The following is a 14,508-nucleotide window of genomic DNA, read 5'->3' as shown; positions in this document are numbered from 1 at the left end:
AAAAAAAACTGGGGGAAAAAAAGAGGAATTTTAAGTTGGGCCGTGGTAGCGCACACCTTTAATCCCAGCACTCGGGAGGCAGAGGCAGGCAGATCGCTGTAAGTTCAAGGCCAGCCTGGTCTACAAAGTTAGTCCAAGACAGCTAAGGCTACACAGAGAAACTTTATCTCGAAAAACCAAAAAAAAAAAAAAGAAGAAAGAAAGAACAAAAAAGAAAAAAAGGGGGGGATTTTAATCCAGCAACATGGCTGCTCTGACAAGAGCTCACATCCAAAGACCCTTCTAGGTCTGTGATCCAGCTGGGATGCAGACACGCTCTGGATTACAATATGACCTGGCTGTAATACAAACAACACCCTTAGCACACATCCTTTAACCCCAAAGACTGAAGGTAAGGTTAGTTTATAGAAGGAAGCAGCCATGTTTGAAAGTGATGTCTAATTGAGGGGCAGACAAAGTGAGGAATCAGAGAAAAATGTGAAAGCATGAGCCAGAGACTTAGGATAAGACAAACTGTCCTGTCACACGAACAGGACAGGAAAGAGAGGCTACTTGAGAGAAGAGAGAGGAGAGAGGAGAGAGAGAGAGAGAGAGAGAGAGAGAGAGAGAGAGAGAGAGAGAGAGTTTTTTTAACCAGGCAGTTTTACAGAGACAGGTTACAGGGAGATCAAGCTAAATGAACACAGAACGAGCCAGAGAAAGAGAAGGAGCCAGAAGATTAAAACCTATTGCCATAATTAGTTTGAGGCCAGCCAGAGCAATTCTGTCAGAAGCCAGTTTGAATCAGTCAGCTTGGAGAGGCGTTTAGGCCAGAACAGCTGAGTTGAACCAGCCAACCAGAGTTCAGAAAGAATGAGAAAGGCTTGGGAATGGGTCTCATCTCATTGCCTCAGCTGAGGAGATAAAAACAACATTTACAGAAAGAAAGTGAAATGTGGTTACCAGGGTCTTGGGGTAAGCAGGAATGGGGAATTACTGTCTGATAGGTAGAGAGATTCAGTTGCAGGGTGTGTGTGTGTGTGTGTGTGTGTGTGTGTGTGTGTGTGTGTGTAAAGGTCCTGAAAAAGAATAGAGCTTATGGCCACCCAACTAAGTAAGTATACTGAATACCACTGACCTGTACATTTAAAAACTTACTAAGACCCAAATTTTATTCTGTGTATATTTTACATGGTAAAAATTTTAGAATTTCAGAGCTGGAGAGATGGCTCAGGGGCCTTTGGCAGCCTCTGGACTTGCACAGGCCTAAATATAAATCCAGGCTCCACCCCTTCCGGCCACGTGAACTTGAGCGAGTCAATAACCTCAGAAAGCCAATTTTCTTACATTAGTTGCCCATCCTCCCTGTCCCCTGGCCCCTCCAAGAATCTCAGTTTCAAGACAAACCACAACATGGCCAAGCTCTCCTCTCAGAGCCTGGTGGTCCTCGGGCTGAGTGGACGCTCTCGGTTTCACAGAGGAGGCAATCTTTTGCCTGAAGTCTCTGCGTATTCTCAGAGCCTGACCTTGAACTCTTCAGTCGGTCCATGCTTCCACCCAGGCAGCCTTCATGGAAAAAGTTCTGCCCCTCCCCCTCCCCCCCCCAACTCCACATCCCTCCCACCCCCCACTCCACATCCCCCCCACCCCCCACGCAGGGGTTCTGGTAGATGACAAGCTGTGCTCTGTGCCCGTGCTTGTCCACACCCCACTCAGCCTTGTCCTCAACCACCCACTGCCCGTCCCTGTCACAACCCAGCCCCAATTCTCCTCCTGCAGCTGGCACCAGTTTCCATGGAAACGGGTTGTTTGGGCAGCTGTGGGATGATAGGCTGTGCTGCAGTATCGAGGATGGTGCCTGGAGTAGCACACAGTCGTGGGCTGCATCCAGCCAAGCCAGGCAGGAAACCTGGTTACGACACTGCACTCCAACAAGCCCCTCCCCGCCCCCCCCCACCCCCCGAAAACGCCGCAACCCTAGGAATCCCAATCCTGGTGTCCAATCCAAGTAAGCTGTCTCAAGCGGGGAGAAGCCAGGTGTACCAGAAACCTCACCCCAACATCCCTTACAGCACCACAAAACTGCGTATTTCAGGAACATTCTGGAACATTCTGGAGCAGATTTCTTGTCACGATCTTCGAGTTAAATGCCAAATGTGTCATCACACTGACTCCTCCCCGCCACCCCACAAGGTAAGTATTATTAATACCCACGTGCTCTGAATAAAAGAAATGACATCCCGGAAGGTGAAGGCACTTGCTTGGGTCATCAGGCAAAGCAAGGCTGAGTGGCAGCTCTCGCTACCCTCCAGTGGCTGGAAATGAGAAGAGGAAGTCCCTGACCATTCTCTCGTCTCAGTGCCCACAGCCGTGACAAATACAGCTCTAGGCAGCTCTGACGCAGGGTCAGGAAAGGCAGAGCTTCTGCGGAACAGTGCGCACCAACCTGGAAAGACCTTGACCTGGTACAGAGCCTAAGACACAAAGGCGCCTGGCACCACACCAAGCACTCTAAGAGCCCTGTTCACACACGGAAAGGTCAAACCCAGATGTTCATATCGACACAGTCATGAAAAGGAGCCTGACGGCACAAGCCTCAAACAGCTGTCACTCCCCAGCAAATGGTAGCCTCAAAGAGCATTCAAAGAAAAGTCTTACTCTACTAAATAATTAATTATGCAGTGTGTGTGTGTGTGTGTGTGTGTGTGTGTGTGTGTGTGTGTGTGGTGTATATGCACATTTGTGTGTGCAGGGGTGATCACCTGTATAGGTACAGAGGCCACAGGAGGGTGCAAAATGTCTCCCTCTGTCAACCCTCTGCCACATTTCCTGAGACCTGGAGGTCGGCTGACTGCTGCCAACAAGCCCCAGGGAGCCTCCTGTCTCCAGCTTCTGTAGGGGAAGTTGTGGTGCCTTTAAAAACTCAATTACGCTGGGCGGTGGTGGTGGTGCACGCCTTTAATCCCAGAATTCTGTGAGTTCGAGGCCAGCCTGGTGCACAAAGCAAGGCCAGGATAGCCAAGGCTACACAGGGAAACCCTGTCTTGAAAAACCAACAAAACAAAACAAAACAAAAAACAACCCCTCCCCCCAAAACCTCAATTATGTTATGTAAACATATGTTTTTCTTTTAATCCCAGGTGTAGGATATGGGTTTGGTTTTGTTTTGCTTTTTTGTTGTTGTTGTTGTTTGTTTGTTTTTTGGATACAAGGTCTGTCATATTTCCCAGGCTGGGTTCCAACTCACCCCGTAGCCAAGGATACCTTCAAACTCCTGATCTTCCTCCTTGCACCTTCCAGGTACTGGAATTATAGGTGTACCCCCACACACCCCTTTTATATAGTCTCCCCAATGATGAGCCCAGAACTTTGTGCATGGTAGACAACTGAGCTAGGTCTCACCCTAACTGGGAAATAGTTTAAATATCACAAGGAAAAATAATATGTGGTACTATAATCCCAGTTTGGGGTGAGACAAAGCACATATCTGGGAAAAAAGATTCGTGAAAGGCCTACTCCAAATGCATACAAGAGGTTGTATTGGACGCTACAGCATGCAGGATTCTTTCGTCTTCTTTTTCGTCTTTCAAGACAGTGTTTTTCTTTGTTGCCCTGGCTGTTCCAGGACTCACTCGGTAGACCAGGCTGGCCCCCAACTCAACAGAAATCTGCCTGCCTCTGCCTCCAGAGCGCTGCGATTAAAGGTGTGGACCGTCATGCCCAGCTCCTCTTTATTTTCTAAAATGAATTCATACTACTTTAGAAATTAAAGGTGATTAGCTGGGGGCCTGGAGAGGCGGCTAGGACATCTAAGCTCGCTGCTCTTCCAAAGGATCTAAATTCGACTCCTGCTGTGGAAGTTTGGATTTCTCCAAAAACTCAGTTATGTTAAGTAAACATGTTTTTTTTTTAATCCCAGGTGTGGGATATGGGGGGCTGCTCCAGTTTGTCCACAGCTGATAACGGCCATTTGAGAGGGCGCATGATATTTGCCAGCTGGAAACAGGCTCGTGAGAGGGTGTGGTCTTTGCCAGCTGCAGTTAGTTTAATTCTGAGGACTTGGAGGAGCTCGGAGAGAAAGTATGGCAGCTTGGAAAAGGGGATGGGGGTGGGGGCGGTGATTCAATCAGCAGCTGGGAGAAGTAAAGAGGGCTACACTCCCTCTCTCCATTAACCTTTTTTTTCCCCCTCATACCTAGTGTTGGGGTGTCAGAGGGGATTGGGGTGGAGAAGGGAGGTAGAGGCAGTAAATACCGCCCCCCAATAGCGCTTAAAAACTAGTGTCAACAGGTTCCCAGGAGTCACTTAGAATTTCACAACCGCTTGTAACTCCAGCTCCAGAATCCAGTGCCCTTTCCTGGCCTCCGCTGGCTCCTGCACACATGTACACACACACTCTACACACGCCCCTACACATAGACACACGTGCAAAGTAAGTAATTACACAAGTCTAATGAACAACAAAACAGATCAATAGTTCTGGGTCAGGCGTAGTGCGCCTTCAATCCCACCGCTCAGGAGGTGAAGGTTAGAAGGTCAGGAATTCAGGCCAGCCTTGGCTACATAGGGAGTTTGAGGCTAGCCTGGGCTATCTAACACCTTGACCCACCACCTGAAATGCCACAATACGGGTGCTTGCAAGAGCAGTGTCATAGTGCTGGGATGCAATTATCCTACAAATAGGGATAAACATACAGGGAGCTCATTGCCTTCGGTCTCAATCTTAGTAACGAGCTGCTTGACCCTAACTGCTCATCCTATCTCTTGGAGCCTCTGTGGCCACATCAGTGCAATGGGTATATCATCAGAGGCTGCTACAAAGACTGTAGATGACATACTCAGCACGCAGCTGTGTGAAACAAGCTAGATGGTAGCACCCAGCACCCAGCACCCAGTGTGTGAAGCAAGCTATATGGTAACACCCAGCACCCAGCACCCAGTGTGTGAGACAAGCTAGATGGTAACACCCAACGCTCAGTGTGTGAAACAAGCTATATGGTAGCACCCAGCACCCAGCACCCAGTGTGTGAAACAGGCTAGATGGTAACACCCAGCACCCAGCACCCAGTGTCAAACAGGCTAGATGATAACACCCAGCACCCAGCACCCAGTGTGAAACAAGCTAGATGGTAGCACCCAGCACCCAGCACCCAGTGTGTGAGACAAGGTAGATGGTAGCACCCAGCACCCAGCACCCAGTGTGTGAAACAGGCTAGATGGTAGCACTAAGCATGCAAGCTCAAAAGGCAAACTACCTGGGTTTGTGACCTGGTTGTCATTTCCTTTTCTCTCTATACTTCATATATTCATATCAAAAGCACCTAGCATGCAATACACATTCAATAAATGTAAAAACAATCAACTATGTGGGCCAGACTAAGTGCCACCTTCCGTCCCTGGCTTATAGGCATTACATATGATTATTAACAAAATTAGTATTATAAATAAATAGACAATGACTGCAAAGAGGGGACATGGGCAAGCACTGGCCCCCATCTCTGTCAACTTCCCTGAGCCTCAGTTTCCCCATTTGGTAAGGTAGAACTAACTCCTATCTTGCAGGGCTATTTATTTCTAACACTACAAAAAAAAAAAACCAGAACACAAATTAAGTGAACTGCATCCCAGCTTATGCTAAACACATCACTCCATGTCCTGTCTCCTTTACTCCTCAAAATCCCACCAAACAGGGCTGCACATGTCCTTTTTATTTCAGACAGGGTCTCACTAGTCCTGGCTGGCCTGGAACTTGCTCTGTAGTACCAAAGGCCAGCCGACTCCATGAGTTCTAAAGCTACTTGCTGGTTTTTGTTTTGTTTTGTTTTGTTTTTTTGCACAGCCCTCAACACTGAGGAGCAGGCTAACCTCAAATTCACAGAGATCTGCCTTTGGCCTGCCTCGGCCTCCAGAGTGTTGGGGACCAAAGGCCTTTGCCCCATCACCCAACTTAATTATGTTTCCTATTTTTAAATGAGAGAACACTTATTTAAAAAATAGTGGGAGGTGATTCTTCCAGGAAGTAGGCTGAAACCAAGATTTGAAGCCATTTTGAATCCAAAAGATAATGGCCTCACAGGAGCCCAGTAATGGATTTTATTTTTCCTTTCCTGACTCCAGAATTTCAGTTTACATCATCTGGGAAGCCTGGTACATCCCTGTAATCCCAGAGCTTGAGAGCCTGAGCAATAGCATCATCAGAAGCTCAAAGCTAGCGTAGGCTACAGTGAGTTCAAAGCCAGCCTAAGAAACTTAGTGAGCCCCTGTATCAAAAGAAATGTAAAAAGGGGCTTAGGGGTACAGCTTAGGCACAGAGTGTCTGCCTAGCGTGGTTTGCAGTCCCCCCAGCAAACCAAAAAGAACAAGTATGAAAAAAACTGTTTGCTAAGAGACAGTGACATTTCCCTCTGTGAAGTGTCCCGACCTGGAGGAGAGGAGAGGCCATCCTATCCTAAACTATCAGGCTGGACTCACCAGTGGAGGACAACCTCTTTGACTGGCTTCCTCTGGGACATGATCCTGGCTGGAGTCGTCTGGGCACTGTTTTTCCACACAGGACCCTGGATCTGTCCATGGCCGCTTCTTCACATGCCTGGGGCTTTCCTGCCCCAGGGATGCGTCACAGAGCCCACCCAAGGGCTCCGAGGAGCTGGCACAGGAGTCGACTGCAGCAGCAAGTCCTTGCCTCTGCCCTATCCTGGACCCTGGCTGGGCCTTGACTTCTGACCCCTCAGGGTCAGGTGGAGTAGCAGGGCTGCCAATCACAAACACCTGCTGTACCTCATGCTGCTCTGCAGAATCCCCAGTCAGCATCCCTGAGTACAGTGCTGGGCTCTGGGAGCCATCCTCTGGGACCAGACTAAGGGGTTCACCTCCAAAGAGCCCTGGGAATCCAAAAAAGTGATCAAGGCTGCCTGGCTGAGCCACATCCTTAGAAAAGAGCATGTTTTCAAACTCAGACTCTGGGGTGCATTCCCCCCAATTTCCATCTGGCTCTCCAGGCCTGGCGTCCTCGGGAGAAAGAAGGCTTTGGAGAGCTGTAGAGAGCTCTGGAGACGCAGCGTTCTGTGGAGGGCCTTGGGTAAGCTGGCAGTTCCCATGAGGGACCTGACCAGGCCTCAAGGGAAAACCTGCCTCCTCTTCATCTTCGGGACAGATGCCACACGTCTTGCACTTCCTTCGGACCCTCCGAGGGGGCAGGGCTGGCGAGGGGGGCCGGCGCCTTTCACTGAGCCCCTCTTTGATGAGGACAGGGACTCTTCCGTCACCCATTCCATCGACCCAGGTGGCCCGCCTAGGGCTGGAACTGCCGGCCCCTTCCATCCCTACTGGCCTCTCTGCACAGACCAGCACGCTATTTGGGAAGGCTGGTGATGTACCAGAAAGATTTCTGAAGCTTCTGGTAGCCAAGAAGTCCTACACAAGGCTCCCTGTCTGTCCACCAGCCACGTCAAATGCCGATCAGGAGGCCTGTGTGGAAAACAGGGAAGTCTTTAAGGAAAGCCTGACTGGATGGGAATCTCACCTCCTAGATTTGCCCCACCTCATGCCCCGCAAAAGGGAAGCAATTTGGGGGAGAAGGTGGCCCTCAGTTAGGGCCAATGCCTCTGAGCTTTCCTGGTCTGCTTAAACGGGATAGGGGAAAAGTCACTACTTATCAACGACACTGTGAATGAGATACCTCACTTGGTGGTCTAGCTGACTCAGAGACTGCCCGAGAGCACACAGAGAGCAGAAAGGAGGGGATTCTCACAGAAATGCAGAGTCCAGTTCGAATCTCCACGTGGAGCACAAAACCATCACCCCTACACTCCACCTATAGGACACCACTCTGAATCAAGCCAGTCCCTGAATGCCCTAGGATCCCAGGCCTAAAACTCCAACCGCTCACACGCGGGCAACTACAGCTTCTTCTCCTTCTCCTTCTTGGGGGTAGGAGGGGTGGGAGGAAGGGCGCACGTGATGCGGGGGGTGGGGGGGTGGGGGGAGATGCTCCTTGATCCCAGGCGGGGGGGTGGGAGTTGGGGGGTGGTGGGAGGACGGGCCTGGTGGTGCGCAGCAGCGACTCGCTAGGGGTGCTGGCGTTCTTGTCCAGCAGGGGGCGCTCGCTTCCTGCCGAGGGCTTCTGGGAGGAGGTGCCAATCACTCTGGCTCCAAGAGACCCGGTGAGGTGCGTGGGCAAAGGAGTCTAAGGCCCCCTGGATCCTGAAAGCTGCCTGGAAACGTAAACAGAGCGGAGGAGGTGTCTGAGACCCCAAGGGGCTGCTAGACTCAAATCTGATAGTTTTCCTAATTAGTTATTTTATGCCTGGAAGACAATAATATATCTAGGTGCATTCCAGCCCAGTGGAACGCATAGAAATAGGTTTAAACTTCCTCTCATTTCTCAGCCCTCCACGTGGGGGAACTTCGGGGGTTTTTCTTTGTGGTTGATTTAGTTTGCCTGATTTCAAAACTGTGGGTACATTCTCATATCCGCATCACTTGGTTCCTTAAATTTTAAAAACCAAATGACATGGTACTTAATAATTCATTAATTTTAAAATAATTATTACTTATAGTTATTATCAATCATATAATAAATCATTATTAATTATCCACAGTAATTATACTTGATTATCAATTAAGTATTTCTTAATCCCACATTCAATTATTTCATTTACTTTTTTTTTTTTTTTTCGAGACAAGGTTTCTCTGGGTAGCCTTGGCTATCCTGGCACACACTCTGTAGGCCAGGCTGGCCTCGAACTCAGAGATCTGCCTGCCTCTGCCTCCCGAGTGCTGGGATTAAAGGTGTGCGCCACCGCCCCTCAATTTCATTTACCATTCTCCCCCACCACCCAGTGTTTATTTATTTTTTTTATTTTTAAACATTTTCATTTACTGGTCATGGTGGTAGTACCTTTAATCCCAGCACCCAGGAAGCAGAGACAAGCAGATCTCTGTGAGTTTGTGGTCAGCCTGGCTACATAGTAGGTTGTTCCAGTACAGCTAAGGCTACATAGTTTTAAAGTACGGGTGGGGGCGGAGTGGTGGGTGGGGATACATAAAAATAAAGGCCACTCTAAGACCACTCTCTGCCTTTGCGTTCAGAGGTCAATCTGGATGTATGAGACTCTATCCCAAATTAAATAGAAACGAATAAATAAAATAAACAGCTGCAAGGGACTCTGGGAAGCAGCTTCTATCGCCTGTCCTCTGAAGAGAATAAGAACGCACACTGAAATAGGAGAACAGAAGTGCCATTACTTTTCATCTAATTCATCAGTCAGTCTCTCTGTCTCTCTCTCTGTCCCTGTTTCTCTCCCCGCCCCCCCCCCCACCCCCACCGTATTTTGGGTTGCTTTGCTTTGGTTCTTCGAGACTGGGCTTCATGAATCTCAGAACTCAATGAGTAGCCAAAGTTCAGTTTAATTTCCAGGGTGCTGGGATCGCAGGTGTGGACTGCCATCCTGGGTTTATGAGGTGCCAGGGATGCAGTCCGGGTTTCAGGCCTGCTAGGCCAGTGCTCTACCCACGAGGCCCTCGGTGAGGTAGTTTTAAGTATCAGCAGTCACGGATTAAAAATACCCCCATGTCAGTGAGGTATTTTTAAATCTCACATTACTATTGTGGATTTATGTTTCTAAATTCCTGCTTCAGATATTTCAAAACTGTCTTTTTAGACGCATACAAAAACATTTTTTTTTTTTAATGTGGAACCCAAGGATAATGTTTGTCCTAAAAGCTTGTTTATTTCAGTATAATTTCCAGCTTGAGGAGAAGGGGGCTGGGAAGGTGCAGATGTATATATTTCTAGAAGCTCCGTGCAGGCCTCTCCTGTTCCCCTGCTTGTCTGCGCCCTGTGTTATCAAGGAACTTTCCCTCCAGCTCAGCAGCCAGCCACAGGCTGCTAAAGGCTGAGTCCTCTCTTCCCTTTGGGTGGCAGGCTCCAGGGTAAGGCGGTGGCGTGCACTTAGCTCTCTGGTCTCCTTTGCTCTCCTGGTCGAAAGTGTCCCAGTCACTCCTTGCTTCTCCCGATCTTGACGGTTTGTGAAGGGTGCCCCCTGCGCAGTGTTTGTCAGCTGGGCTTTCTCTAAGGGCCTTCCTCATGACTAAGTTGGTGTTTGCAGAGTGCCACTGAGGGGAAGTGTCTTCTGTCACGTCCTCCTTGGGCGGGTGACAGCTACCAGTGACATTAACCTTCAGCGCACGGGTAGAGTGTTTCCCAGACTTGGCCACAGCCACGTTACTATTTTAAGAGTCTTAAGCTGGAGAGGGGCAGCGTTTCCAAAGGCTATTTTAAAGCGGCGTCCTGTGATGTCAAACGTAGGCCAACAGTGGAGGCCGTGCCAGGCTCCATGCTGCCCGGCTCTTCTTCATTTTCTGCCTTTTGCTTTGTGTATTTCCCATTGTTCCACAAATAATATACATGATGTGAAATTTCTTTTGTTGTTGTTGCTTGGGGTTTTGTTTTGTTTTGTTTTTCTTTTTTGTTTTACAAGCGTCTCTCTGCTAGCCCTGGTTGCCCTAAACTCACCATGTAGACCAGGCTGTTCTTGAACTGACAAAGACCTATCTACCTCTGCTTCCCCAATGCTGGGATTAAAGGCACATGCCACCTCGCCCAGCAAATTTCTTTCTTCTTTTCTTTTTTCTTTTGTTAAGATTTACTTTATACCTGGGCCTTGGTGGCACATACCCTTAATCCCAGCCGAGTCTGGTGGAGCTCTGTCGGTGAGTTTGAAGCCAGCCTGATCTACAGAGTGAGTTCCAGGCCAGCCAGGGCTACACAGAGAAACTTTGTCTCAAAACAACAACAAAAAGATTTACTTTATTTTTAAATATGTATCTTCTTTGTTTCTCTGTGTATGCTTGAGCATGTTCTGTGTGCCTATGCTGTGTGTGTGTGTGTGTCTGTGTGTCTGTGTGTCTCTGTGTGTCTGTGTCTGTGTGTGTGTGTCTGTGTGTCTCTGTGTGTCTGTGTGTGTCTGTGTGTGTCTGTGTCTGTGTCTGTGTCTGTGTGTGCCGGAAGAAGTCATAAGAACCTCAGATCCTATGCTGAAGAGATGGCTCAGAGGTTAAGAGCACTGGCTCCTCTTCCAGAGGTCCTGAGTTCGGTTCCCAGCAACCACATGGTGGCTCACAACCATCTATAATGAGATCTGGTGCCCTCTTCTGGCCTGCAGGTGTGCATGCAGACAGAGCACTGAATACATAATGATAAATAAATCTTTTTTAAAATCCCAGATCCCCTGGATCTGGAATTACGGGTGAGTGGGAACTGCCAGACATGGGTGCTGGGAATTGAACTGAGGTCCTCTGAAAGAATAACACATGCTCTTAACTGCTTAAACAGGAGGGAGCTGAGGAAGGGTGACACGGCACCAGAGGCATGATGAAGGCTCCACTTGACTAAAACCCAACAATGCTCCCTAGTGCCTGTGCCCATCTGCACTCTGCCAGCAGTGAGTGCACACCCTCCATCACAGCTGGCATCCTCAGGCTGGCACAGTATCTGGCGTCTATGGCATGTGCTGTGTTCTTTCTCTCCTTCCTCTCACAACTTCTCCTCTTCCTTTCTACTTCCCTCTCTCCTATCATAAACACATCTCACTTTTGTTTTGTTTTTGTTTTTGAAGACAGGGTTTCTTTGTGTCACCCTGGCTGTCTTGGACTCACTATGTAGACCAGGCTGGCCTCTAACTCACAGAGAGCCTCCTGCCTCTGCATCCCAAAGGCAAGTACCACCACCCACCCACCCAGCTTACATAGGTAGAAATAAATGTTATGTTTCCAAGTAGTTTCTATTAAATAACAATTGCGGCATTAGGGCCTGGAAATAAAAGACTAAGAAAGGGGGGCTGGAGAGATGGCTCAGAGGTTAAGAGCACTGTCTGCTCTTCCAGAGGTTCTGAGTTCAATTCCCAGCAACCACATAGTGGCTTATAGCCATCTATAATGAGATCTTGTGCCTTCTTCTGGCCTGCAGCAGATGTACATGCAGGCAGAGCACTGTATACATAATAATAAATAAATATATCCTAAAAAAAAAAAAACTAAGAAAGGGTTTGTTGTGAGGTCCTGGGTTATCAGTGACTGTAGGAGGAATAGCTGGGCAGAGCAGAAATGCTGAGGAATTGAGGCGGGAGTGGGGTGCATAAAAACGGACGCAAGCTAAAGGCTTGGTAGGAAAAGGAATGAAAAGGACAAAGAGGTGACTTCCAGAAAATGGGACAGAATTCACACCCAAAGAAGTGTCTTAGTGCCAGGCGTGGTGGCGCACACCTTTAATCCTAGCACTCGGGAGGCAGAGGCAGGCAGATCTTTGTGAGTTCAAGGCCAGCCTGGTCTACAAAGCAAGTCCAGGATAACCAAGGCTACACAGAGAGACCTTGTCTCGAAAAAAATAAATAAATAAATAAATAAATAAACAACAACAACAAAACAAAAAAGTGTCTTAGTGTCTTAGTGCATGTTCTACTGCTGTGAAGAGACATCTTGGCCACAGCAACTCTTATTTTTGTGTGTGTGTGTGTGTGTGTGTGTGTGTGTGTGTGTGTGTGTGTGTTTTCAAGACAGGGTTTCTCTGTGTAACTGCTCTGGCTGTCCTGGAACTCACTGTGTAGACCAGGCTGGCCTTGAGCTCAGGGAGATCTGCCTGCTTCAGCCTCCCAAGTGCTGGGATTAAAGGTGTGTGCCACCACCGCCTGGCTCACAGCAACTCTTATACATGACCTCATTGAATTGAGGGCTGGCTGACAGTTTCAGAGGTAAACCTCCATTACCATCTCGGCAGGGAGCATGGTGGCACCCGGGGCACGGAGAGCTACATCCTGAGCCGCGGGCAGAGAGAAAGAGACTGAGCCCGGGGCTGAGCTTTTGAAACCTCAAAGCCATTCCCAGTGATATTCTTCCTCCGACAAGGCTGTGCATCTGAGAGCCTCTGGGGGCCGTTCTTATCCGAACCACCACAGGAAGCAATCAGGACGAGAGTGAGATGGGCACGCTCCCAGGCTCCCTCACTTGCTGAAGGACACGTTCATAGTGGCTAAACTCATGAGCTAGAAAACCAAAAAAACCGACCCTGGAAACCCCCAGCCAGAGGCTCTGTGTTCTGAGGCCCAGGCCCCGCCCCCACCCCACCCCCCAATCAGACATAACCACGCCCAAGAACCTCTGAGATTTAACAACTGGCACTGTCCTTCTGAACCCTTGGGGACTCTTCTAGACACAGTCACTCCTTTGCACTCAAGGTCACACCTGCTGCCACTGGAAGATGCCAACCCCATAACTACAAATCACTGGGCAATGTCGTCCTCTTAACGGAGCCCTTTGGAGATGTCACACACACGGCTGCACCTCTGAGTCCTGGGCAGCAGTGAAGGGACTGAACTTGTGGTACCTCTGGGTTTACAGCAGCTGGGGAGTCCACCAGAGGCTTGGGTTCCTCCTCTTGCAAGGACATTGACAGTCCCAGCCAGCAGCTGTCACAGCTGGTGAAAGTGGCTATGTACGCGCGTGTGACTGGTGGCCCTTTTCCAAGATGGCCAGGTGCTGCTGGCAACCTGACCAAGGCTGCCAGTGGATACATGATACATCCATAGGATATCACGGTTGATGCGGACCTGGACCGCCTGGATGAGGTGGGCGGGGGTGGGGGGGTGGGGGGGGTGGGGGGGTCATATGGTCTGCTTTCTCCAATCAACAGGTGGCTTTTCTCCCTACTTCTTCCCACTGTGAACTGTGATAAGAATATCATCACACAAGGCCACAGTCTTCCAGGATGGGGATCTGTGTCCCGTCTCCCCACAGGTGCAGAAACTGTATACACAACATTTGGAATGTCACAGGCTGAGTTCTGTCCCACTTCCTTGATTACTTTCACTCAGGTAGTAGTTTCTCTCAGTGTGGACCCGGGATGTTTTATCTATGGGTCATACATAATTCAACACTGCTTTACTTGGTGCTGAAAATAATCCAATTTGGAGGCACAGTGTAGCTCAGTTGGCACAGTATTGGCCTAGCATGCATGATGCTCTGAGTTTGATCTCTAGCACTGGGTAAATTGGCTATGGTGGTCCATGCCTGCAAACCCAATGCTCAGGAGGCTCATTAATTCAAGGTCATCTTCAGCCACATAGCAAGTTTGAGGCCATTGGAGGCTGTGTGAACTCTGTTTCAAAAACAGAGCAAACAAAAATTCTGCTTGGGCCACTATCTGCTCTTTCAGTTGACATTTGTACACAGTGTGTGTGTGTGTGTGTGTGTGTGTGTGTGTGTGAGATTGTGTGATTCTCTACCTTCATAGAAACCCTTGATGTCACCCTCATGTTGAATGCAGTTGAGAAAAAGACTGGTTTTTTTTTTCTATTCGCTCTTACACTTGCTATGGGGTCTGATTCCCGACCCCTGGCTGCACCTCTGTTGTGAGGACTTCACGTCTTACCTCTGCAGAAATAGCACCTCTTCCCTCCTTGAGTCTTTCCTCCATCTCAGCCTCAGGGAACTCTGTGGCCAGAGGACTAAGTGTCACCATCTGAGGGTATGAAC

The 14,508-nt window shown here is 48.9% G+C and overlaps 1 protein-coding gene across 4 annotated transcripts in view; it reads right to left on the bottom strand.

Annotated features, from left to right (window-relative positions):
- Positions 1 to 6,850, bottom strand: part of SPOCD1 (SPOC domain containing 1) — a 30,413-nt gene extending 23,563 nt beyond the window's left edge. The window contains exon 1 of one of the 4 annotated variants that reach the window (XM_084787160.1): positions 6,451 to 6,850. In XM_084787160.1, the coding sequence (XP_084643286.1) occupies positions 6,451 to 6,789 (339 nt within the window). In that variant the 5' untranslated portion in view covers positions 6,790 to 6,850. Of the gene's footprint in view, positions 1 to 1,386; positions 1,568 to 2,193; positions 2,356 to 6,450 lie in introns of those variants that run through there. The other 3 variants (XM_084787163.1, XM_084787161.1, XM_084787162.1) reach the window with 3 other exon arrangements.
- Between the last annotated feature and the right edge of the window lie 7,658 nt (positions 6,851 to 14,508).

This window comes from Acomys minous (assembly GCF_964271855.1).
Source record: "Acomys minous genome assembly, chromosome: 6".
In the NCBI taxonomy this organism is placed as follows: Eukaryota; Metazoa; Chordata; class Mammalia; order Rodentia; family Muridae; genus Acomys; species Acomys minous.
Note: the sequence above shows the minus strand (reverse complement) of the source record. Positions and strands in the feature narration are given on the sequence as shown.